General features: G+C 39.3%; 1 protein-coding gene across 2 annotated transcripts in view; it reads right to left on the reverse strand.

Annotated features, from left to right (window-relative positions):
- The window catches only part of ASG3 (SNF2 domain-containing protein / helicase domain-containing protein), a 251,288-nt gene that overhangs the window by 191,773 nt on the left and 33,415 nt on the right, over positions 1-26,100 (reverse strand). For both annotated transcript variants that reach the window (XM_089786804.1, XM_089786805.1), the window contains exon 5: positions 25,736-25,904. In XM_089786804.1, coding sequence (XP_089642930.1) covers positions 25,736-25,904 — 169 coding nt within the window. The remainder of the gene's footprint in view (positions 1-25,735; positions 25,905-26,100) is intronic.

A 26,100-nucleotide genomic window follows, 5' to 3' on the forward strand; every position in this document is an offset into this window, starting at 1 on the left:
AGAACAAGTGGAACCGGAAGAAGTAAAGGGGGTAGTAGAAGAAGAAACTTCAATGGAAAAGTAAGAAAATACCTTATTTACAACAAGTTTGGGGAGAACGCCAGTAGTGGTAGAGATGGAAATAATGGGGTACAAACTCTCAAACACGATAATTGATGGAGGATCCGGGGTAAATGTTCTACCCGAAGATACTTGGAAGGCGATCAGAAAACCTACTTTGTGGCCGCCTAAATTTCAACTTGTGGGAGTAGATCAACATGGCATCAAACCGATTGGCACCTTGATAGGGCAAAAGGTAATAATAGGAACCCAACAGTTTATTTTAGATTTTGTGGTTATTACCTTGGTGAAGAAAGGATATGATGCTTTATTAGGGAGGGGATGGCTAGTAGTAGCAAAGGCCAATCACAAATGGAAACGAAACACCCTCTATTGAATCGAAGGGTAGGAAGTACACTATAGATCTCAAAAACCAGTCGGTAAGTCAGGACGTGGCATCTGACTCTGACGAAGAGGAATATGAAGGGATGGAACCTGATGCGGAGGGAGTTCTTAGGTTAGGAGAATACTTGGAGGATGATGCAGACTCCCTTAAGGGTTTATTTCACTGGCAAATGGATGAGTATGAAGTCTTTCAAGCAGATTGCAACATGTTACAAATACAAGAATCGGAGGAACAATACCCGAAAAGGTATACGCAATACAAGGAAGGTGTAACTGCCCTGAACACAATACCTGCCCACAATTTTGACCAAAAAGTGGAATACAAGGAGGCTAGTCTCCAGACCTTAAACTTAGGAGAAGTAGGGCAACCCAAAGAAATCTTTATAGGTGATTGGGATCCTGTGTTGAAGGCGGCAGACCTCAGAATCTTTATGGAATACAGAGACGTTTCTTTATGGACATACAAGGAGTTGAAAGGAGTACCACCGGAGGTGTGTCCACTAGATTCCACTCATACTTGGAGCAAGACCAGTGCGGAAATGGCCCTATAGAATGAATAGAAACTATGCGGAGCGGGTAGGAGAGGAAATCACAAAGATGTTGGACGCAGGGATAATATTTAAGGTTCAAACAAGCGAATGAGTTTCCCCTATTCTAATATCACTCAAGAAAGATGGTACTCAAACTCGGATCTGTGTAGACTTCAGAAGTCTAAATACGGTAACTATAAAAGACCCATTTCCCATTCCATTTACAAACAGCATTTTGGAAGAAGTAGGTGGCCATGAGATGTACTCTTTTATGGATGGATTTTCCAGGTATAACCAGATTAGTATTGCGGAGGAGGATAAGCTAAAAACTACATTTGTAGTGGAAGATGGGGTATATGCTTATAATAGGATGCCCTTCGGACTCTGCAATGCACCGGCTACCTTCCAGCGGATTATACTACACATTTTCCATGGTATGTCAGTAGGGAATTTTAAAGCATTTCTTGATGATTGCTCAGTTTTCAGCAGAAAGGAACACCACCTTAAAATTATTGGAGAATGCCTTGAGAAGTGTCGGAGAGCAAGACTGGCGCTCAATCCTAAGAAATGTCGGTTCATGGTCCCACACAACAAACTTCTAGGACATATAGTATGTAAAGAAAGCTTAAAGATGGATCCAAATAAAACAAAAGTAATTTTGGGAATGGAGGCTCCGGAGAATGTAACAGGCATCAAATCTTTTCTAGGGCATGTGGGGTATTATCGGCGATTCATCAAAGGATTCGCAGAAATATCACTTCCACTTGAAAAGTTAACTAGAAAAGGGGAATGGTTTGAATGGAAGGAGGAACAGAAAGACGCCTTTCAGGAACTTAAAAAAAGGCTTGTGGAAGCACCTATCCTTATCTATCCTGATTGGGATGAGGAATTTCAAGTGCATGTAGATGCCTCCAACTATGCTATAGGTGCCACCCTGGCCCAAACAGGGAAGGAAGGGTTGAATCACCCTGTATACTTTGCGAGCATGCTTCTGTCAAAGGCAAAACGAAACTATAGTACCACGAAAAGGGAAGCACTTGGTATGGTCTATGCAGTTCAAAAATTCAGGCACTATCTACTTGCTACACTCTTTACATTTTTTGTCAACCACCAGGTGCTAATATATTTGGTGAACAAACCAGTGATCCAAGGGAGAGTGAGTAGATGGTTAATTCTACTGCAAGAATTTACATTCAAAATTATAGTGAGGCCAAGAAAATCTCATGTGATTGCTGATCCGCTATCAAGGATTAAGTCGGGAGAAGCCTCTGGGGGTGGAGTGTGTGAGGATCTTCCAGACGCACACCTATTTAAGATTGCAGTCTTACCCCAATGGTACAAAAAAATTGGACACTACCTATCAACAGCAACCTTTCCCAAGGAAATGCCTATAGCCGAAAGGAGGAGGATTGCCTTAAAAAGTAGCACATTCCAGCTAATCGAAGGATTATTATACAAAATGGGACCGGACGGAATATTGAGGAGATGCTTAATGGAAGAAGAAATTCCAAGGGTCCTTAGTGAGGCACATGAAGGGTTGGTGAGAGGTCATATGGGACCAAATGCCATGGCGAGAAAAGTACTTTTGGGAGGACTATGGTGGCCCACATTGTTCGCAGATGCCAAGGAGTGGGTATTAAGTTGTGATACTTGTCAAAGAGCGAGAAGGCCGCTCAAAAGAGACTTCATGCCCTTATTTCCATCCAAACCACAAGAATTATTTGAACTGTGGGGACTAGATTTTGTGGGACCCCTACCCATAAACAAAAGCCATCGATGTAAATACATAGTGGTGGCAACGGAGTACTTAACAAAATGGGCGGAAGTGCGGGCTCTTCCAAACAATACTGCCCTCAGCATAGCCAGATTTTTGTACAAGAAAATCATTACCAGATTTGGGATTCCACTACAACTAACTAGTGACCGAGAAGTACATTTTGTCAATCATACCATCAAGAGCCTGACAAGTGAGTATAAAATTTTTCATTCTTTTTCTAGTCCTTATTATCCGAGAGCAAATGGCCAAGCAGAGGCCACAAATAAAGTAATAGTAGCTATCCTATATAAAGTTCGTGGAGTTGAGCAAATCCCAGCAGCAATCTAGGCATATAAAACTACTACTGGACATACTCCCTTCTACCTCATGTACGGACAAGAGGCCGTGGTGCCAATGGAACATGTGGTACCCAACTTACGGGTGACAGTTGAAAACAGGGTGGGGGATGAAGAGAGCCTCAAAGAGCGATTATGTACTTTACTTAAGTTGGACAAAAGATGGACATTTGCTCAATGGAGTATTGATGTGGCCTAGCAAAGACGAAAGTTTTGGCATGACAAACATCTAAAAAAGATGAATTTTAAGCAAGGGCAACTAGTACTAAGATACAATGGAAAAAATGAAATAAAACCAGGGAAGTTTAAAACCCGGTGGCTAGGACCATTTAAAATAACAGAGATTAAAGAAAATGGAGCAATAAAACTATCTACTTTAGATAACACACCTATTAAAGACTTAGTAAATGGGTCTAAACTAAAGGCGTATGAAAAACGGAAGGAAGTGGTAAGTAGTTGTTTTATAAATATAAAAGAACAAACCGACCCAAGTCCCTATAAAAGGACGAAGCCCCAAAACAATAATAAGTCATGGAGAAGCGGAGAAGGAAGCGAGACAGAGGAAAGTGACGAAACAATTAGCGCAGGGGAAATTGGTGTACGGGCTGATCTAGAGGAGAGACTAGCCATACGGACAGCAGCTTCATGCCATGGAGTGTTCGACTAGGAGGCTCATACAACAGGCTAGGGCTCAGAATTTGGAGGCCATGGTCGCTACGACAGAGGCATTGGCTACCTTTATGCACACTGGGTGCCACACAGACTAGAAACTACTTGAACAAGGTGGTTATTCCTACGAAGAAATAGTTACCACATGGACGGCCAGCTCTATCACTTCCACGGAACAGGAACAATTGCCTTTCCTGGCAGCGCTAACAACAATGGAGGTTGCTTTGCGAGGAATCTTTTTGCAACTACAAAGGGAGAAGAACCTAGCTAAGGATTGGGAGCAAGAAAGAAAGAATCTTCAGCAGCAATGGGCAGCGAAGAAAGCTGCTATCCAGGAAGCTTGGAAAAAAGAAAAAACTGAATTGGAGCACACTGTTGCTACGGCCGAAGCTAAAAAGATGGATGCACTTCGAGTATTACAAGGCATACGGGCAAAGCAGAAGACAGCAGAATGCGACCTACAACGACTAAGAGGACCTCCAAGCACAAGGATGTTCTCCCATCCTTCTTCTTGAAGTTACTGTTGTTTTTGTTTCATATTGTAAAGTCGTCTGGAAGACGACTTCTTTTTTTGGGGGGGGATAGATGTAGTCAAAATAAATAAATGTTATGTTAGTACTTGTTATTGTTAGTCGGGTTGGGTAGTTAGGTGGTAAGGATATGTGTCGGTTGGTTTCCAACTAACTGACCCTTCTATAAATGTGTGGAACATTGGTATTGTAGGTGTGTGAATTTTGGTATTAATAAAGAAATCATTTCCTTGCCTACTAGTATTGTGGTATGAATGGTACAGTCTATATTTTACTTTCTATGTATCAGTTGGATTATTCCATATGTCTATGAGAAACTGTGATATCCTTATCTACAGGGAAACAGTCGAAAATGCATTTAAAGCATGATTTATGTGATTGGGAAAGTAAATTGGAAGCCAAGCATAGAAACTGGTGCTAGCATAGAGTTTTGAGCAAGGTTGGAAGAAGAAAGGACCTTGATTTAAGTAATTAAATGCCCAAGGAGGTCCTAATGGGCCAAAACCACACTAAGGAGGGCTAAAAGGTCTTAAATATGTGCTTCCATTTTAAGCAAGTGCACTACTATTAGGAAAACCATTTTGTCGTGAGAAGGTTATATAATAGCAGTCAAAGGTCTAGAGATGGTTCATATTTCCTCTGCGATATTAGATGGCTATATATCAATTGAAGAAAACTAATGAAGAAAGGAATAAATTAACCTTTGAGACTGTATTCATGAGCACACTGCCAATTGGGAGGTGTGAACTGTGAAGATCAATAGACAAGAGTTGTTATTAAGTTTCTTGAGAATAAATATGGAAGTAGTTAGTCTCCATACGGTGTGGTCTCTCCATTTCATAACAACATGATGCTGATTGGAGGAGTTTGTAGCCTCCAAAGTCTAAGTTGGTGCGTATGCAAATCCAGGCCTTGTATTTGATAATTCATTGAAGAGCTGGTTTTGGGTATTCACCAACCATACTCTATGCTAGGTGTAAATCTGATAGTTGTCCATCTTTCCTACTAAAAGTAGAGATTGGGCTTTGCTCAATGCAAGGCATGAAAGAGAGTTATTTGTGTTGAAGATGTTGCTGTATGATTGCACGATTTAGCAGCCGAACATGCAAAATGATTTATAGGCAACAATCTATATTTTGACAAGGGCAGACTTGCAGAAGGTTAGTGATTATGCTGTCCTAAGATTCTATGGTGATTTCTTGAAAGGAATATTATTACCAGAGCATTGCATTGTTTGAACATGGCCATTATAGAAGAAGCTATCTTCTACATGTTGCTGGTAGTACTATGAGATGAGAAAGTTTATCCTAGCATTGGCATGTTTGGTGCTCTATTCCAATGGAGTTTTGATGAGTAGTTTCACAGATTCACCATTCTAAAGATGGTGATGTTTATATCAGAATAGTACAGCGAATTGGAAGACCAACATTCCTACAATTGATATGGAATCCGAGCATTTGGTTTCAGAATACAGGTGCAGATTGTTTGACAGAAAGCAGTCTCCAGGAAGGGAGGGGACTGTAATGTCCCCTATTTGAGATATTCCAAGTCAACAACATAATTAAGTGCAAATTGTCAAATTATATGGGAAAATCAAGAGACAAAGAAAAATGTATGAAGAGATGGGTAGAACAAAAACCAAGAGTCACAAGGATGTGCTATAAATGAACATTGATAGGCTCATTAAGATTATGCTTGGTCTATTGCTTTCTCTTGGAGAATTCTGGTAAGCTTTGGTTTTCAATTTTGAAAACCCGAGGATAGAAAGCTTCAGGATTCCTGAATAGATTGGACAGAAAACTCAATTCATCTTTGGAGGTGGAATCACGATGGACTTCACAGCTGGGCAAATTTGTGAAGATTTCATCTAAAGATAAACTTGCACAAATAGAGGTATTTCATATCTGTTTGATAAATGAGATTGTAATGTGTTAATATTTTGTAGCTTTTTTCGGATAAAAGTTATTGAATATATATATAAAAGAGTTATTATTACATTCTTAATCTAAGTAAACATATGTTATTGATAACTAATGAGAGTTGAAGAGACGTGTCTCTATGGAGACATGCATACATATGCCTTGAGAATGTAATTTGGAAAACACAGAAATTACAAACAGTGTTAGTACATTTACATCCTCAGGGAAAATCAATATGGTATCAAAGTAAAGCCTGGGAGGAGGATATCAACTAGAAATTGATAAATGAAACAAAACTAGATTGTATCATGTGTTTGTGCAGCGGTTATCTCTCTGCAACTGGTTTCAAATTGATGCACTTCTGTAAAATTTGATGCATAAACGACAAGAAAGAACAGCGAATGGACATTTATGGATCTGACCCCTTAATGCATAGAAGCGAATAGAATTCTAATCTTTCTTTGAAATGGAAGCATTCAGGTCACATGCTAGAAACCAGTCACATGGAATAGGCGAAATGTTGAGTTGCTCAGAAAAAGTCATCAAAGGGTAGGCAGAAATGTAAACAATCAGCACCCATTAAGAACGATTGGAAGGAGTCATAGCAGAGTGATAGAGGAGAAAGCGAAATCAATTTTACCATATGAATACGATGGAGACATCAATAGACTTATTTTAATCTTTTAGTTTGTAAAGAAATATATGTTCATCAACATAGAGATGGCAAACTTGGCTATCGACATACCATTTCCAATATCATTGAATATCATGGATCAGTTTCTATTGTCAAAAAGAGCATATATAAGGATGGTCATTACAGGAGATTACATTGAGACCTACATAATCCACTAAGGATTAAGCATACTCCTAGTGGCAAGTTGGACAGATGTAAATGCACAATAGATTGAGTAAGGAAAGAAAATGTCTAAAGAAATAATAGAGAAGAATATGATACATATTGAGGTCAAAATAGAAGGATAACTGAAAATTATAATGATATTTATACATACAATTACTGCAAGACTGATTACGAAGGGTAAGAAGCAAGACTCGAGGGCAGACAAAATCTGACACAAAAGTGACAGTAGAGTCCCCGTCATGGTTCAGGTTCCAGAGATATTCGTGGGCCATAAAGGAATAAATAACAAATGTTGTATACATTCCAAACTATTAAAAACCACCATAAGGTGGTGTATACTCACGTATTCTACAATGTGAGAAGTATAATCAGACTTAGAGGGCCCCAACATAGCATGCTTTAAATATATACATATATAGTGACCTCAACAAGGAAGATATTCTAAGGGCAACTATCATAGCATAGGGTTTGGTGGGCTTCATTACATGCATGTCTGAGGCACACTTACGAAGACACTCAATATAAAGAAATCGAAGCATTAAATGCCATCATTCTTTGGATACATGTGGAGTGTAAAGGGTCAATGCCCCCTATGACTATTAATGCAAATTAACTAGTTGTGTATGGAGACACTGAAAGAGAGAGGTCAGAGGTTGAATTTACAAAGGTTACAAAGAGTAGTAACTGTGGGCCCTCGCATCTACTAAGGTTTGAGAAAAGATAAAAATTAAATTGGGACTCTGTCCATATAATACATTTTAAAGGAGAGAAGTATTTTTTTGTTATGCCCAATATTATTTCCATTTTTTATGATCATTTTAGGTGAAATCAATAAGGAAATAATATGTTGAAAATATAGAGTAAAATTTATATTGAAGATTGAATATGTATACATGTGTTCACAAATATATATATTTCTATATTTTATTAGAATAAAATTTATTATGATGTAGAATAATTCTTATTTTTAATTTCAATATTACTATAAGAATTATGTGCTTGATCTTTTCCTCTAAGAATGTTATTGCAAGAAAAAGAGGAAGATTGAGATTTAGCGGGACACTAACATTTCAATAGAGGCAACCTTGAAAGAGAGGGAGCAAATAGAAAGTATGCTTTGATCAAGCTTTGGTGATCTCAATCATATTGATTTAGAAGGAATAAAACTTATTGATTCTCCAATGAATTGTAGCAATCAAGAGGACTGCGATTCATGAATATACCTTGTGACTGTGCGATTTTGATGGGCTTGTCCCCTGTGTACATCATGAGGAAGTGATGACTTCCAAATGATGTCACTTGCATTTGCAAAAGTTATTGAAAGGCGACCATCTTACAATAACTTGTATTATGAGATCTAACAAATTAAGCATATGGTGAATGTCTTGCTTCTCAACATTTTGGGGGGTCATTTATCAAAGAGTACTCGGTGAATATCATTGATATTCTAGGAGGCCAATACTCTAGATATCAGATGTGATATCAAACCTTATTTTGAGTAATTGGTGAATATCGTATGATATTTTGGGAGACCAATACTTGTGATATCAGATGTGATATCACACTGTATTTGAGTAATTGATGAATATCATATTATATCACACCTTTTTTGAGTAATTGATGAATATCGTATGATATTCTGGGAGACCAATACTCATGATATCAGATGTGATATCACACCTTATTTGAGTACTTGGTGAATATCGGATGCCAATATTCTAGGAGGCCAATACCCCTGATATCAGATGCGATATCAAACTTTATTGAGTACTTGGTAAATATTATATGTTGATATTCTGAAATACTAATGATATAAAATGTGTTATCAAAATGTTGAATTTCTTGTGAAAGATATCCTTATATTACTTTGAGGTAATATGTGTGTTTATCCTCAATAGCTAAGAGGGACTGTTAATGTTTTGTAGCTTCTTCCAAATAAAGCTTATAGAATATATATATATAGAAGAGTTATTATTACATTCTTAATATAAGTAAACATATGTTATTGATAACTAATGCGAGTTGAAGACATCGTCTCTATGGAGACATGCCCCTTAAATATCATATACATATGCCTTAAGAATGAATTTGGAAAACACAAAAATTATAAATAATGTTAGTACATTAACATCCTCCGGGAAAATCAACATAATGATATATTTGTTTGATGGCAATATTCATTCAAACCACAATTTAAGCCTGATTTTATCAATCAGATGAATAGAAATCAATTTTGTTGCAAAACCTTTGTTTAAATTCCCATGGAAATTTTGGAAAAATCTGGAGCAAATTTCTAGAGGGGATGTAACAAAATTCGTCATGTAATGGAAATTAAAGAAGCTTCCACATTAGATCAAACATTAAGCTCCACCCCACTCCCCATAAATGCAACCGCCATTTCTAGGCACTCACCCTATAGGAGTTGAAACCTTGGTTGAATATATGCCTATCAAGACCTAGATCTTGGTCCATTGAGCCATAAATCACCTCATATGTCATCCTATAGGTATTAATCATTATGACGCCAAGCCTTGCCTTAAAACCACCGAGAAATGAAAAGAGAGCTGAATATCCTACTTTTAGTTGCAAAAGAAAAAAAGAGTTGCAAAGGAGAGGACCAAGAGCAGCCATAGATACATACACAATTGGTGAGCATAGGCACTCGCGTCCAACTAGAAGCTGCTAAAGATACGACATGTTAAAGTGAGCTTTCCTTATAGTCCATGCATTTAAGGCAAATAGACCTCCACTTCACCTAAAACCTACACCAAAACGTACGCCACAATTCTTTTGTGCCCCAAAAACATACCTAGAGTCCAACCATCATTGATAGCTATTGGGTGGAACAGGGAGGTGCACAAACATGCAGATATGGCATATCTACAGATATGGCATATCTACAAATATGTTACTTCAATAACATTCCATTCAATGTAATAAGTAGTATTTATACATACAATTTGGCATCGATAGGCTATGAGAAAAGGCTAGAAGACACTTTCTCACAAAGGCTTCAATGCAAGGTCACTCAATTTAAAATTTTCACATAGTTACAGTAATTTATTTTGAATTTTAGCCTAGATTTATTTCTTTAGTTCGTAGTATTTTTGTTGAATACGAGGTATTTTTGTTTAAAAAAGAAAATTATGTACTAAATTTTGTTTTCTAATAAATAAAACTCAAGGGGCGAGGGGAGTAGCGAAAGAACAAAAGAAGGAATGAAAAAAATGTGTACACTATTATTTCATATGGGTGGACAGACACAGAAAATAGCACCATTATTAGCTTTTTTTATAGCTTCAAAAGGTGAAGTAATTTTTTTGAAATCAAAGAATGCCTCCAACAAAGTCAAAATTTAGAAACATTGGGACCAATGTCAAAGGAAGTTATCATGCAGGTCGGTATAGAATATGTGGTGCAAATCATAACTAGTAATACAGCAACCTATGTGATGGCTAGGAGATTGCTCCCATACAAACATGGGACACTTTTTTATCATCTTATCCAACACATTGCCTTGACCTTCTTTTGGAGGACAAAGACAAAGTTGTTAGTCACCCACTTTCGCTGATGAAAGAAGCATCACAAAGGTTATCACCAATCACTCTTGGCTTCTTAATTTGATAAAAGATCACACCCAAAAAAAGAGTTGGTAAGATTGAGTGTCACAAGGTTTGCAACAATAAATTTGTTTTGCTTCTTGACTACTTCATGGGTAGACTCATCTTATTCAAAGAAGCCTGAAAGAGAGGATTGCAAGCATAGTCTTTGACAAATGTTTTCCACAAACAAATACAAGGATCACTAAGATAGCTTGAAACATTTAAATCAAAGTCAAATTGAATATTTTATCTTTTATCTTAAGTCTTTCACTAAAAAATTGTAACTCTGATCTTTTCATATTTGAAAATTTTAGGTGTCAACGTGGATCAATATCCAATGGAGCATATTTAGGAGGACATCTATAGGGCCAAAGAGCTATTGGAGATTATTAGAAGGGAGACAACCTCAAATTTGATCCCATATGAGAGATTATTGATAGGTGAAACAATAAACTCTACCAACCATCCATGTAACAAGGTACTTTTTCAACCCCTATATTTTTCTATTAAAATACCTTCTCAAATCCTAATGAAGAGGTTATGGAGGCCCTCGCAACATGCATCAAGAAGATGACACCGTGGGTTGAGGTGAGAGAGACCATTGTTCAAATATTGTAAACTTATAGGCTAGGAAGGGTTCAGCTCTTTTCTTCAAAGCTAGCCATCTGACAAAGAACGTCACAAAAACTAGACATAAAATTTGAAGTCTTTCACATGCATCTTGTAAGTTACAAATTTTAAAATTACAACTAATGATTATTTGGTAAAATATGCTTTCACTTTATTTTCTTGCTCTACAATTATTTATTTTGTAGAGTCTTGCTTGAAAAATTGAGGTGCAAATATCCTAAATCTCCAAATATAAGCCCTCATCGTTTGATAATCCATCTAGCTATGAGCACAATTAGAGGTTGTTTGAGGCCATTCACACAAAAAGAGTAGCAAATTATCTTTAAAACACCTCAATAACCATGTCTTTGTGCAATAAAACGTTTGGGCTATGCACAAGACAAATCAGATGTCCCATTAATTTGGATGAGAGAAACTTTCAATGATTGGACAAGGAGAAATGAGCAACATCCACTGTTGAGTATTACTGAAGATGAGATCTTGATTTTGGGAGGTAGGCATTAGAGGTGCGTTAACACAAGATGTAGGAGAACATGACATTAACGAGGCTGAAGAAGACTCATTTTTATTGACATCTACTACCAAGATTGACAATGAGCCACACCTTCCATGCAAAATAAGGAGCCACAACAAACTCCAAGGACTAGACCCTCCCATGGTTCTCCCTCTCACCTTCTTTTTAGCAAATCAAGGAAGAGGAAGATGTCAAATGTTGTATTTTCTTTTATTTTTACTATTTTAATTTGTAATCTATTTACTGTACGAGGTTATCAGCCATTTGGAATCTACACAAGAAGTTGATTTGTACTCAATTTGCATTCACATTTAATAGAAAACAATTTTGCACTCGTCTATGGACTCATTGGATACATCTTGTCATTATTTTTGCAAAAAAAAATGTATTAATCAATTTTTTTAGTGGTTGATTTTCCAATGTGTTTTTACCAAGTTCTAGTTGAGAGAAGTTTGTTTTACATCTAGTGAGTTCTTGGCAAACCTATAGATTGAACTCAATGCCCTGCACCTAAAGCTATACCCAGTATACTTGGTTCCACTTTTCTCTCAATTATGGATCAACCATCTCCATTGTAAGGATTGGATCTTGCACGCAAGTCCAAGAATTGGGTTGCTACATGAAACACTAGACACCATTCCAACCTATGCATCTATCCATGTGGCTATCGTTTCCTCTAAATGATCCATTGGTCATGTTATCAAATCCTTTCTCCCTCATTGTTCCTAGTTCAAGGTCATCAACTACATCTACTAAAGCATCAATGGCTTTGGTTGTTTATGTCTTTGTCACTACTTATCCTAGTGATGCTACTACTAGATATGTTCCTTGTTTTAGATCTAATAAAGTATCATTATATAGGGTTCAAGGCGTCTAGATTATCATAAATATCTAAATACACTAGTTCGAGGTCAACAATTGGAACTACTACTACTACAACAAGTGTTAGGCTAGAAACTGCAACTAGTGTTGGATCAATAAATTGTTGCTACTCTCAATGCGTTCTTTAACATGTGCTCCAATTAGCTTAGCTACTTTATCAACAAAAAAAACATTAAAAAAACCGTGATTGTTGTAGTGCCTACAGGCAATGAACCAACTGTATGATCTACTATAGAATCAAATAAGCCACTAGAAATACTACTCAATATGATGTCAATGATGATACTAGTAATGGTAGTGGTGCTTTTTATAGAGATGATGCTCCAACCAAACCAACTTAGATCTGAAAGATAAACATTAAGGCAGAAAACATAACAACATCATAACACATAACACCAAAAAAATTCGCATGGAAACCCTGTTAGGGGAAAAAACACAGTAGCAATAAAACACACTAGATAATGTACTAGCACAATTACCTTGTTAAAGAGACACTGGGAATACAACTGCATTTAGGCTCACTGCTCAAAGATACAAAAGGGAAACAACCCAGAGATTACAAGACCACCAACCCTAAGATGGACAACAACCCATTGAATTCTAAACTAACCGATAGCATCTCGGATATGCCAAGACAGCTCCAATGAAGAACATCAACTCTCTCTCTCTCTCAATAGATTCCACTCATACCTCTTCTTCTTATCTCTGATACAACATGATACCACACCTTTGTGTCTCATATACTCATCGCATCATCCATCGATTTCATTTCCAAAACAAATTCATCTCTATATACATATCAACAACATAAACAAGGTTGACCTTAACCATGACCTTAATTACAAACATGAATTACAATAACCAATTCTATCCAAGATATGTCAATCAAGACATCGCTAGGACCCAGACAAATAATTTCCAACACGCCATGATCCATCAATCTAGCTCAAGATCCAACGCAACACACTAACTGACCAAGTCAGCTAGGAATACACCAATGCACTTAAAGAAATATTTTGAATCCAGTCACACAACTCAATGCAATCCCATACCAAGAATAGGACACAATTAAGAAACATACACAAGCACCATGAAAATACCACATCAGCAAAAAACATCTTTGTCTCAAAATCCACAAGCTAAGGATACGCATCCAACTCCTCAACACTTCACCAAGTTAGCAATAGAAAATATTGAATAATGGATCCACATCAATCCAAAATCTGCAAAAGTGTCATCAACAGAATAATTAGAAAAACCAGTTCCTTATTATCAAACCACAACTAGCTCAAACTATCATAGTAACCTCTGAGAATCAAAAATGATCCATCTACAAACATCCATTCAACCATCTGCAGTTGCACACCATCTGATTCTCAATACAAAGTAGGTAACGATCCAATCTCTCCCCTAAACAAACTGTCAACACTGTCAAGAAAAGAAATATGTTGACATCAATGACAAAACATTAATGCCAGAACATATAATGCAATCTCCTGCAGCAATCCCAACAATGGGATCTTAATCTAGGTGTGAATCTGGATCTATATCTACAATCTTTACTTCTAGTGCTTCAACAAATGCATATGTTGTTGTCGATGCTTGGCATCAAGATTAAAGTTTTGATTCTCAATCTATGGTTATCACTCTTTATCAAGATCCAATATCAAAATGAGTTGACAAAACTTATAAGGTTTTGGTGTCCTTGTGTTTCATGTCAAGGATTGCATGCTGCTCTTGGTTCCGTAGGCTGCTTTGGTCTCAAAAACATTATTGAATCTTCCATTTTGTTTGAATCTAACAACCCTTGCAAGAAATATGGTGACAACTAAGATATAAGTTACATATATACTTGTTAGAAATTTTGTGACCACTAACAAGTAACCCACCAAAGAATATTAGTTAAGAGGCAAATGAGATGTAGGATAATACAAAATGAACAAATACTAAATATTAAAAACCCTAGCCACCTCACAACAAACCGCCATGCATAAAAGAGCAAAAGGGTTTATTGAATATATTTATTAAAAAAAAAGTAGTTTATTTTATTGTTGCAGGACTTAATAAATAGGACTTTAAAAACAAGGGAAAGATTAAGTCTAACAACATGCATATGCAGCCATGTGTAAACAGGAATATCACCCTTTCTTATAAATATACAGAATTGAAATATTGAACATACCATTCATACTATGAAACCAGGAGGCAAGGAAGTAGTTTATTTTATTGATACCAAGCTCATATATGTACAATACCAATGTTTCACATATTTATAAAAAGCCAATTAGTTGGAAACCAACCGACGTATTTCCTTACTACCTAACTAACAATAACAAGTACTAACATAACATTTATTTATTTCGACTACATCTACCCCCCCCCCCCAAAAAAAGAAGTCTCGACTTTACAACATGAAATAAAACAACATCAATTTTAGGAAGAAGGATTGGAGGACATCCTTGGGCCTTGTAATCGCTGCAGCTCCCGCTCTACTGTCTTCTGCTTAGTACGAACACCCTCAAGGACGCGCAAAGCATCCAACCTTTTGGCTTCAGCTACTGCCAACTTGCCTTCCAACTCAGCCCCTTCCAACTACCAACCTGCTAAGAGAGCACTCTTTTCTGCCTGGACCTGCTGATGAAGACGTTTGTCCCATTGAGCTTCAACAAAAATACTCCAAAAAGTTGTCTCTATAGCAGCCAGAGAGGCCATGAGAGGGGAAGAAGCAACCTGGGTCTGGGGAATGATAGTATGGCTAGTCCAAGTAGAGGCAATTTCTTCCTGGCTATAGTTACTCTGTTCTAAGAGACCCCAATCTGTGTAGCCGTCAATTCGTATGAACTGGGCTAATGCTGCAGCTGCAACGAGTACACCGTCCATGTTATATGTCTGTGCACGCTGAAGGAGTTTCTGAGTAGAATGCTCCATAGCCCATATCTCCGTAAGAAATCCTTCTGCTTGGACTGTAAAAGAAGCCTAAACTAAGGGTTCCTCATGCCCTCCTGATGTATCCACTGGTTCTTCTAGCCGCGAGGGTACAAGGGACAACACCAACCCTTCTTCCTCTAGTAGCTTGTCAACCTCATCTAAAATGGTGTCCACTCCTGCCATTGTCCCCTGAGTACCTGGTCCCTTTGATTGCTTGCTGACGGCCAACTTAACAACAAGAGCCACATGTTCCACCACTTTTGGCCCAAGAGGTGTCTGTAGTCGTACCTGGTGTCCACAATGAGCTTGTCTTCTTAAATCAATCACCTTAGTGCGATTAGGTTGGTCTGGTGAAAGAAGAGGCTTGATTCCTGGAATAGATAGCTTAGAAGCCCCCCATGTCGGAAGGTGTCTAGAGCTGGCATCCTCGGTGAAGGAAACTGGTGGTACCACAACATCATCAGATGGAGGAGCCGACTGGGAGACCTCAGTGACCCTTGTAGGAAGAGGTCCTGTTGCAGGTGGAAAAAACACTTCACTTGGAGTACCCTGTAAATGGCTCAGGCGGATTTCGGCTACTTGGGAATCAAAAGAGAAGGAATCTACATCACCTGTATCACCTGTCGTGTCTTCAGAACTGATCTGATCCTCATCTTCCTCCCCTGCTACAGCTTGTCGTGCTTTCTTTTCCATAGGTTCACCACAATTCTGAGAGCACACACCCAAGGTGTCTAAATGTAGCCAATAAGTCATTGCGGGTTGCTACGACTCCACTTGATTTGCTGGAACCAATGTTCTCTAGTGTTCACTACTGACTTGGAGCCAAACAGCCTCTAGGAACAAGGCTACTACATGATGGGGCATATAGAAAGCCTTATGTCATAACTCCAGAAATTCTCGTAACCTATCAGAAAGGAGGTGAGCCCACTTGTAAATCTGTCCTTGGGATAGGCAGTCTACTACTGGCAACAACCAAAGGGCAATATCAGAGGTATGACTACTAGCCGTGAGCTTACTCTTTACTAAATCAACCACACAGCGCCATTCTTCATTTGCAATGAAAACCTTTCTCAGCCCCCGACTATTTTTGAGAATACCTTCCCATTCCGTATTAGTAACATCTGGGCGACACAAGAGTTTTAGCCATTTCCATTTGTCTTCCCTTGTCATAGGTGCTTTACTCAATTCCTGCCCCTTATTCGGGATTCCAAAAACCCTACTAAGTACTTCAGCAAAATAAGAAACCACTACCTGTTGGTGAGCATACTGTATGACCAACTGATGACTTATTCCATCATACCCTATAATTAAATCCCGAAGGATAGGTTCAAGGTCGTCTAAATTAAAGATTGGCATGAAGATGATCTTGTCCACTTCTGCTGTGACCAATGCCTTCCTAAGAGGATGATCCACATCTGACTTTTCCCACCATGCCCTACACTCACTGCCAAGCACACTTTCAAAACTGATATTGGAAGCATCGATTATCTTCTGTGCCGGTTTAGGTTTAGTCTTTCCCTATGCCATGACTGGCTTCGATATTCTTGCAGCCGCTTTAGTATCTTTGAAACCAACAATGTGGCCCCGGTTGGGATTCCCCATGCTTAATTTCACCATGTCAGACAAATATGTCCAATCTACAATCTGTTGGTTGCAACAATGACCGCTCCAAACAATTGCTGACCACGTGCTGAAACAATAATAAAAAATTACACTATTGGACGGTAAACAATGTACTCTGATTTGTCGTACCACAGCCGTACAGATATCCAACCTTCGTAATTTAGTGCTTCCTTCGTACGGCCACACCCTCAAGTTATATCCGTACGCCAAGGTTCGTACGTCCGTCTCCTTCCCCTTGCAACCTTGCCGTATACTACTTACAGTTTGTTCGTACGTTGTCTGTACGCTTCAACAGAATGACCGTACGTTGTTTTATGCCCGTACACTGTCAAACACTCTCTGTACCCTATTTGTTGTTCGTATGCCATCAAGCACTGTCTGTATGTTTTCTTCTGTCCGTACGGCTGCACCCTGTCAATGTCACCATGTTCGTACATTGCATGATGTCGTACGTTGTCATCCTTGTCATGTCTGTACGCTGCCAATGCTAGATCCATATGTTGCCAATCCGTCAATAAGTATGGATCCCACATACAACTGGTTGCCTGTTCCTTCCGTCCGGACATACACTGCTTTGCTAGACTGATCAAGCCCGCCCTATTCTCTCTCCTGTACTTGTACTAGCCTCCTTCTGTTAGCCCCTTTAGGAATAAATGATTCTGACTGAGGTCTTGGGTATTTATAAAGTAGGCACCCACTTTTCGCTCTTTATATATTTTCAACTTAGACACATTCATTAAACTTTTAATTGGCTGATTATCAAGGGTAGCTAACTTGATGGCTCCATTTTATTTTATTGCTATTATTTTATAAGGGCCCAGCCAACGAATTTGGAACTTACCTGGCTTTACTTCATTCTTTCCATTGTACCTCAGCACCAGTTGCCCTGGGTGGAAATTCATCGTTTTCAAATTGTTTGTCGTGCCAGCATTTGCGTCGCTTCTGAGCCACCTCTGTGCTCCATTGGGTCATTAGTCTCCTTTCTTCCAACTGGCGCAACTGATGTAGGTGCTCCTTTAGACTTTTCTCATCACTTAATCTGTTCTGAATGGCTATTCTTAAGCTCGGAACCACATATTCTATTGGCATTACTACTTCCTGCCCATACATAAGGTGAATGGGGGTATGTCTCGTAGTACCTTTATAGGTTGTTCTATAGGCCCATATTATTGTTGGAATTCGCTCTTCCCAGTCCTGTCCTTCAACGCCACAAGTTTTATAAAGAATGGCAACCAATATTTTGTTTGTAGCTTCTGCTTGCCCATTCACCCTTGGATAGTAGGGACTGGAGAAGGAATGAAATATTTTATATTCATTGGTCATCATTCGAATAATGCCATTCACAAAATGCACTCCCCGATCACTGGTGAGCCGTACTGGGATTCTGAACCAGGTAACTATCTGTTCATAGAGAAATCTGGCGGTACTCTAGGCCCTATTGTTTGGCAAGGCCCATACCTCTATCCATTTAGTGAGGTATTCTGTGGCCACCATTATATATTTGCACCGATGAGTTCTACTAGTGGGTAAAGGACCCACAAAGTCGAGTCCCCATCTTTCGAATAATTCCTGTGGTTGAGATGGAAACAGCAGCATAAAGTCCCTTTTGAGTGGCTTACCTGCTCGCTGGCATGTGTCACAACTTGTTAGCCATTCCCTGGCATCCACATACAACGTCAGCCACCATAATCCCACCAAAAGTACTTTCTTTGCAGTGGTATTTGGTCCCATATGGCCTCCTGCCACTCCTTCGTGGGACTCTCTGACAACCCTTGGGTCTCCTCCATCACACATCGTCGAAGAATTCCATCTGGTCCCAATTTATACAACAATCCTTCAATTAACTGAAATGTGCGGCTTTTTAAAGCAATTTTTCTTCATTCTACTTGTGGCATGTCCTGAGGAAATGTAGTTGTCAACAAGTACTAGCCAATCTGCTCGTACCATGCAGGTTACACTACAATTTGGAAAAGGTGAGTATCTGGAAAATCTTCATTTATTCCTCTCCCCGTGGCCTCTCTTGACTTGATGCAAGACAACTGATCAGCAATTACATGGTTTTTCCCATGTTTGACTACAATTCTGAATGTAAATTCTTGTAACAAAATCAGCCACCGACTTACTCTACCCTGAATTACCGGCTTGTTTACTAAATACATCAGTGCCTGGTGGTCAACAAAAAATGTGAAAGGTGTAGCAAGTAGATAGTGTCTAAATTTTTGGACTGCATAGACCATACCCAGTGCTTCTCTCTCTGTGGTGTTGTAGTTTCATTCCACTTTCGACAAAAGCCTGCTGGAAAAGTATACAGGGTGATCCATCCCTTCCCTCCCCGTTTGGGCTAAGGTGGCACCTATAGCATAGTTGGAGGCATCTTCATGGACCCGGAACTCCTTATCCCAATCAGGATAGATGAGGATAGGTGCTTCCACAAGTCTTCTTTTGAGTTCTTGAAAAGCGTCTTCCTGCTCCTCCTTCCATTCAAACCATTCCCCTTTCCTAGTTAACTTTTTCAATGGAAGTGATACTTCAGCGAATCCTTCAATGAATCGCCGATAATACCCAACATGGCCTAGAAAAGATTTGATACCTGTCACATTCTCGGGAGCTTCCATTTCCAGAATTACCTTTATTTTGTCTGGATCTGTCTTTAAGCCTTCTTTACATACTATATGTCCCAGGAGTTTGTTGTGTGGGACCATGAACCGACATTTCTTAGGATTGAGCGCCAGTCTCGCTCTCTGACATTTCTCCAGACATTCTCTAATCAATTTAAGGTGTTGTTCTTTACCACTATAAACCGACCAATCATCAAGAAATGCTTTAAAATTTCCTACCGACATACCATGAAAAATGTGTAGTATAATCCGCTGAAAGGTAGATGGTGCATTGCATAGTCCGAAGGGCATCCTATTATAAGCATATACACCATCTTCCACTACAAATGTAGTTTTTAGCTTATCCTCTTCTGCAATGCTAATCTGGTTATACTCAAAGAATCCGTCCATAAAAGAGTACATCTCATGTCTGGCTACTTCTTCTAAAATGTTGTCTGTAAAGGGAATGGGAAATGGGTCTTTTATGGTTACAGCATTTAGGCTTCTGAAGTCTACACATATTCGAATCTGCGTACCATCCTTCTTGAGTGATATCACAATAGGAGAAACCCATTCGCTAATCTGAACTTTAAATATTATCCCTACCTCGAGCATCTTTGTGATTTCTTCTCTCACCTACTTGGCGTAATTTCTGTTCATTCTATAGGGTCGTTTCCATACTGGCCTTGCTCCAGGTATGAGTGGAATTCGGTGGACACACACTTCTGGTGGTACCCCTTTCAAATCTTTGTATGTCCATGCAAAAAGGTTTCTGTATTCCATAAAGATTCTATGGGCTGCGGCTTTGAGCACAGGATCCCAATCCTCAACTATGAAGATTTCTTTGGTTTGCCCTTCTTCTCCTAGGTTCAAGGCCTGAAGATTAGCCTCTTTGTATTCCACTTTTCAGTCAAAAATGTGGGCCGGTGTGGTATCCAACGTGGTTCCACCTTCTTTGTACTCCGTGTATGTCTCCGGATATTGTTCCTCTGCCTCTTCTAACATGTTGCAGTCTGCTTGGAAGACTTCATAATCGCCCATTTGCCAGTGAAACAAGCCTTTCAAGGAGTCTGTGTCATCCTCCCAGTATTCCCCCAACCTAAGTACTCCTTCCTCGTCGGGTTCCATTCCTTCATATTCTTCTTCTTCAAAGTCGGATGCCAAGTCCTGACTCACTGACTCATTTTTGAGATCAATAATGTATTTCCTTCCTTCTGATTCACTGGAGAGGGTGTTTCTTTTCCAGTTGTGATTAGCTTTTGCAGCCACCAACCATCCCCTCCCCAATAAAGCATCATATCCCTTCTTTAACAAGGTAATAACCACAAAATCCAAAATAAATTGTTGGGTTCCTATTATTACCTTTTGTCCTATCAAGGTGCCAATCGGTTTGATGCCCTGCTGATCTGTTCCCACAAGTTGGAATTTGGGCAGCCACAGGGTAGGTTTTCCAATTGCCTTCCAAGTATCTTCGGGTAAAACATTTACCCTAGATCCTCCGTCAATTATTGTGTTTGAAAGTTTGTACCCCATTATTTCCATCTCCACCACTGCTCGCGTTCTCCCTAAACCTGTTGTAAATAAGGTATTTTCTTCCTTTCTCACTAAAGTTTCTTCTTCCTTTACCCCGTTTACTTCTCCTTGTTCCACTGATTCCACCTGCTCTGTTGTTTTTGGTTCCTTCTCCGAATCCTCCTGCTTTGTTGGCCGCGTTCCTTGTGTCAAGGCAACTTGTAACTAGGGTAGTGTATCCAGTAATTCCCCAATGGAGACCGAAATGGTAGTTTCTAATACTTTTTTTATAATGTTCGGTACCCCTTTTTCCTTGGGGCTCTTCGTTGGCTTAGCTGTTATTTCCCCCCTCAACTCATTTTGAATGTTTTGCTTTGCCTCCTCAAACCTTACTTTTTCCACCATGGCCTCCGGGTATATGGCTTTCTTGGCTTGCATCCTTGTTATTACAAGTATCTCCTCTTCTGATCCTTCAATATCCAACATGTTTACACCTTTTTGCCTTGGGCAATTTGTATCTTCATGGTTACCCGGTCCACACCATTTGCAGAGCATCCCTCCATTCTACCCCCCTCCATTTTGACATTCTCGAGCAAAATGGCCCCATTCGTTACATCTCTAGCATTGGATCATAGGTCGTCCTCTAGAATCATATTGGATTGCCCTTCGGGGCGTGTTGGTGTTACTATTGTTTTTACTGTTATTGGCACTTCCCCTTCAGTTACCGCTGTACCCTCCTAGGGACGCTTCTACATTATTGCTTTTGGGGGAAGTTGTTGGTGGTGTAGATTGTTCTCCTACGAACAATACCTAGGCATTCCTGGTTTTTAAGTTATAAGGGCAGTCCTTGACAGCATGATCCCCTACCTGGCAAATCTCACAAAACATCTTCCTAGGACATGTTCCTTTGGTATGACCTTTTTGGCAGTCTGTACACCACAGGTCTTTACCTTCCTTCCTTTCATCCTTATTGCCGGCTACCTCCTTCATTAGCCGTTTGAGGTCCTTCCTCAAGGCTTGGATTGTTTTGGACTCTTCCTCACTCTCCTCGGAGCTCTCACTCGAGCTTCCATGCCGTCACCTCTTCGATGTTTTGGTTTCACTTTCAATATCCATAGCCCATGTACAGGCATCCCCAAAAGTGGATGGTGGAACTATCTTCATTTTTTTTCTTAAGGATGGGGTGAGTCCTTCGATAAACCATCTTTTCTTTAGCCCATCTGCAAGCTTATTGTCCAATTTACTAATGAGTTCCTTCAATCACCTGGTATAGGCCTTTACTAATTCTTTCTTGTCTTGCCTAGATTATAGATTTCGGTGACGATTTCATCATCATCTCTTAACAGTTTGAATTCTTCTTCAAATGCTGTACGCAGGTTATCCCACGTGTTTTTCTTACTGGTCTCCAAGTCTACATACCAATCCATGGCAATCCTTCTTAATGTGGCAGGGAAAGCCTTCAGCCATTCGTTACTGTCATTCTCTCCGTTGGCTTGCCATATAGTTATACAAGTTTTACAATGGTGAGCAGGATCCTCTAATCCATCTCCTGTAAATTTGGGCAACTTTTGTTTATCAACAGCCATTTTCTTTGCTTGTTGCCGCCTTCCCAAGGGAACCCCTCTTCCCAAGGAAACACCACCACCAGGTGAAGCCCCAAATGGAACACTACTTCCTAATGGAACTCCCCCTCCAGATGGAATACCCCCACGAGATGGAATACCCCTGCCAGATGGTATGCCCCTACTAGATGGAACACCCCCGCCAGATGGAACGCCCCTACTAGATGGAACACCCGTGCCAGATGGAACACCCCCGCCAAATGGAATAGGAACACCCCTACCAGATGGAGCACTACTTCCTGATGGAAGTTTACCTCCAGATGGAATACCACTTCCCGATGGACTAGACTCCTGACCCCTTATGAGTTCTTGCCGTTCAGGAGTTTCGGGTTTCCCACACATGGACTGCCTTTCCAGTTTGTCTGAAATAACCAAATTGGCTAGTTCCTCAATAGTATGCTCAATCCACCCTTCTTGATTTTGATGGGAATCTTCTTGCGCTCTCTAGTTACGACGCCTCTCTTGTTGCTGGAGACGTAGGTTTCTTAGAGCGACTTCCTCCTCAGTTTCGTCCTATGTTACTGTCCTCCGATATATATTTGGAATTAAGGGCATGAAGTAATTCAGGACCTATCTCCCTCTCTTGGCTTCTTGTTGGGTTCCTCAGTTCCAGAATTCCGCGCCTCCTCTCTAAACCGTTGCAGTACTTGTTGCCTTCTTCTTTCCCTCTCAATTTGTGCTCTTTCATCCTCAATATTTAGGAGGTTCCTTGCCAACAACCAAGGAATCAGTCCTAGGAGATCGTACACCACCGGTGGCACGGAAAGTTCGTCGCGTACCGTGCTCTCAAGAACCGTCCTATCACGGGCTTCCTTTTGCACGTATTGCCCGACCGCAACTTCCCACACTGTCACCAGGTCATGTGCCAACTAATCCTCCCTAGTTATTTCTTCCTCCTCTCCATCGCTATTAAAAATTTGGATACAAGGTGTAAATGGTCTTCCCATTAGTCCATTCTACCCCTACGATACCTCCAGATCCGAACTTAGGCAACGGCACCAAAAATGTAAACAGGAATATCACCCTTTCTTATAAATATAGAGAATAGAAATATTGAGCATACCATTCATACTATGACACCAGAAGACGTACCAGGAGGCAAGGAAGTAGTTTATTTTATTGATACCAAACTCATATATGTACAATACCAATGTTTCACATATTTATAAAGAGCTAGTTAGTTGGAAACCAACCGACGTATTTCCTTACTACCTAACTACCCAACCTGACTAACAATAACAACTACTAACATAACATTTATTTATTCCAACTACACCATATATCTACAAGATTTGATAAGTATGAGTCTTCCACGGCAAGTAACATTGTAAAATAGGTATGAGGCTTCAACTGTGTAGTTTTAAAGTCAAGCTCATTGACCCTTATTTCATGACTAATGGACCACAAGAACCCATCCCCATGAGAATGAATGGAATAGTTAGCACTCATTGCATCTAAGTGATGCTCACAAAGTTGAGGCACCAGGCCTTCCCAAAGGGTCACCCATCTCACTATGCAAGCCAGGTGGGCTTAGCCTTAGAGGAAACTGTACGGTTAAGCATGCTCGACTTGTAAAGCAATAATGGGATGGGTGACCTCCCTGGAAGGCCTAGTGCTTCACCACTAAGAGCATCACCTAGATACAAAAAGTGCTGAGTGTTTCATTCAATCTCATGAGAGATGGGTTCTTGTGAACCATTACTCATGAAACATGGGTCAATGAGTTTGACTCAAAAACTACATAGTTGAATCCTGATAGTAATATCACAACTATATAAAAGTTGCTACATGAAAGTTAAGGACAAATGCAACAAGCCAGGAGAATACATACTAGGACATAGGCAGTAAACACAAATACAGAAAAGTGCCTAACAAAAATCAAATGATTTAGTATGCTTAAAACAGAGTGAAAACTTTTTTGCATCCAATAAGAGCAAAAATAAGGAAATTGGCAACGGAAACAGCAACTAAAAGCCACAGAAGTTAATTATGAGTACCATGTGCCAAAAAGTCTTCAAAATAACAGGAAAAATCCCAAAAAGTCCTCAAGGAAATGAAATATTAACAGAGCTTTGAAAGTTTCTTCTACTGTTTAAATTAACATCTTTTTGCAAAAGTTGAAGTTAAACATGGCTTGAGAAAACGCAAGAACATCAACACAGGATTCACAAATGTCAGCAGCATAGTCTCAAGTAGAAATTATCAATAGAATGACTCCAAAGGCCAGTGTAAAGTAACAGTTTTGAGCATTTTATGGGGCTGCATTACATATAATTCTCACTATACAAAAAAATTTCCAATGTTCCAGGGACTTTCAATTCTTTGTTGACAAATTTAGTAGAAAAATATGGATGTATTTTCTTAAGAATAATTCAAATAGTTCAATGCATTTCAACAGTTTAGGGCCTTAATTGAGAAAAAGTCAGGTTCTCTAATTATTACTCCAAGGTCAGATAATTGGGGTGAGTTTTGTTCATTTGATTTCTCCACCTTTTGTGCTGCACATGACATTAAGCTCCAACTTACAACACCATATAACCCTTAACAAAATGGTGTAGTTGAATGCAGACTACAAACCCATCAATCTTGGATTTCATTGGTTGCCAAAACAGAATATTTATTCCCGTTTCTCAAAGTAAAAACATATACACCCAATCACAATAGAATAAACAACGCATTCAAAATTACCCTTAGTGCATGAAGAAAATGTCTCCCAAATTCAATAGGTTTGCCTAGCATAAAACTATAAAATTGTGACATACCTGCGGCTTTCTTAAATGTAGCGACAAAATCCTCCAAAGCACCAAAGACCAGAGGCATGCAAAAATGCAACAATGCCCAAAGTTCAGAAAGATTATTTTGGACAGGGGTCCCTGTCATTAGCAATCGTCTTGGGATCATGTAACGCTCTTGAAGAGTAGTGTAGAGAACCTGCATACAAGACTTATGAAAAATGCTATCCAGCTAAAAAAAAGGTAGCCAAAGCTTTCTCCATTATAGATAAATTCAGGAAGTCATTCAAAGAAAAACAGAACCTGAAAAAAAATGGCTTCTAAAAAATATTAGAGAACGTGTAAAGCCTAAAAGAGGCAACAAGTAGAAGTTTTTTCACAACATGTTAGTAGAA

The sequence above is a fragment of the Cupressus sempervirens genome, chromosome 6, assembly GCF_028749045.1.
Source record: "Cupressus sempervirens isolate cs-2001-9-10 chromosome 6, ASM2874904v1, whole genome shotgun sequence".
NCBI classification, from domain to species: Eukaryota; Viridiplantae; Streptophyta; class Pinopsida; order Cupressales; family Cupressaceae; genus Cupressus; species Cupressus sempervirens.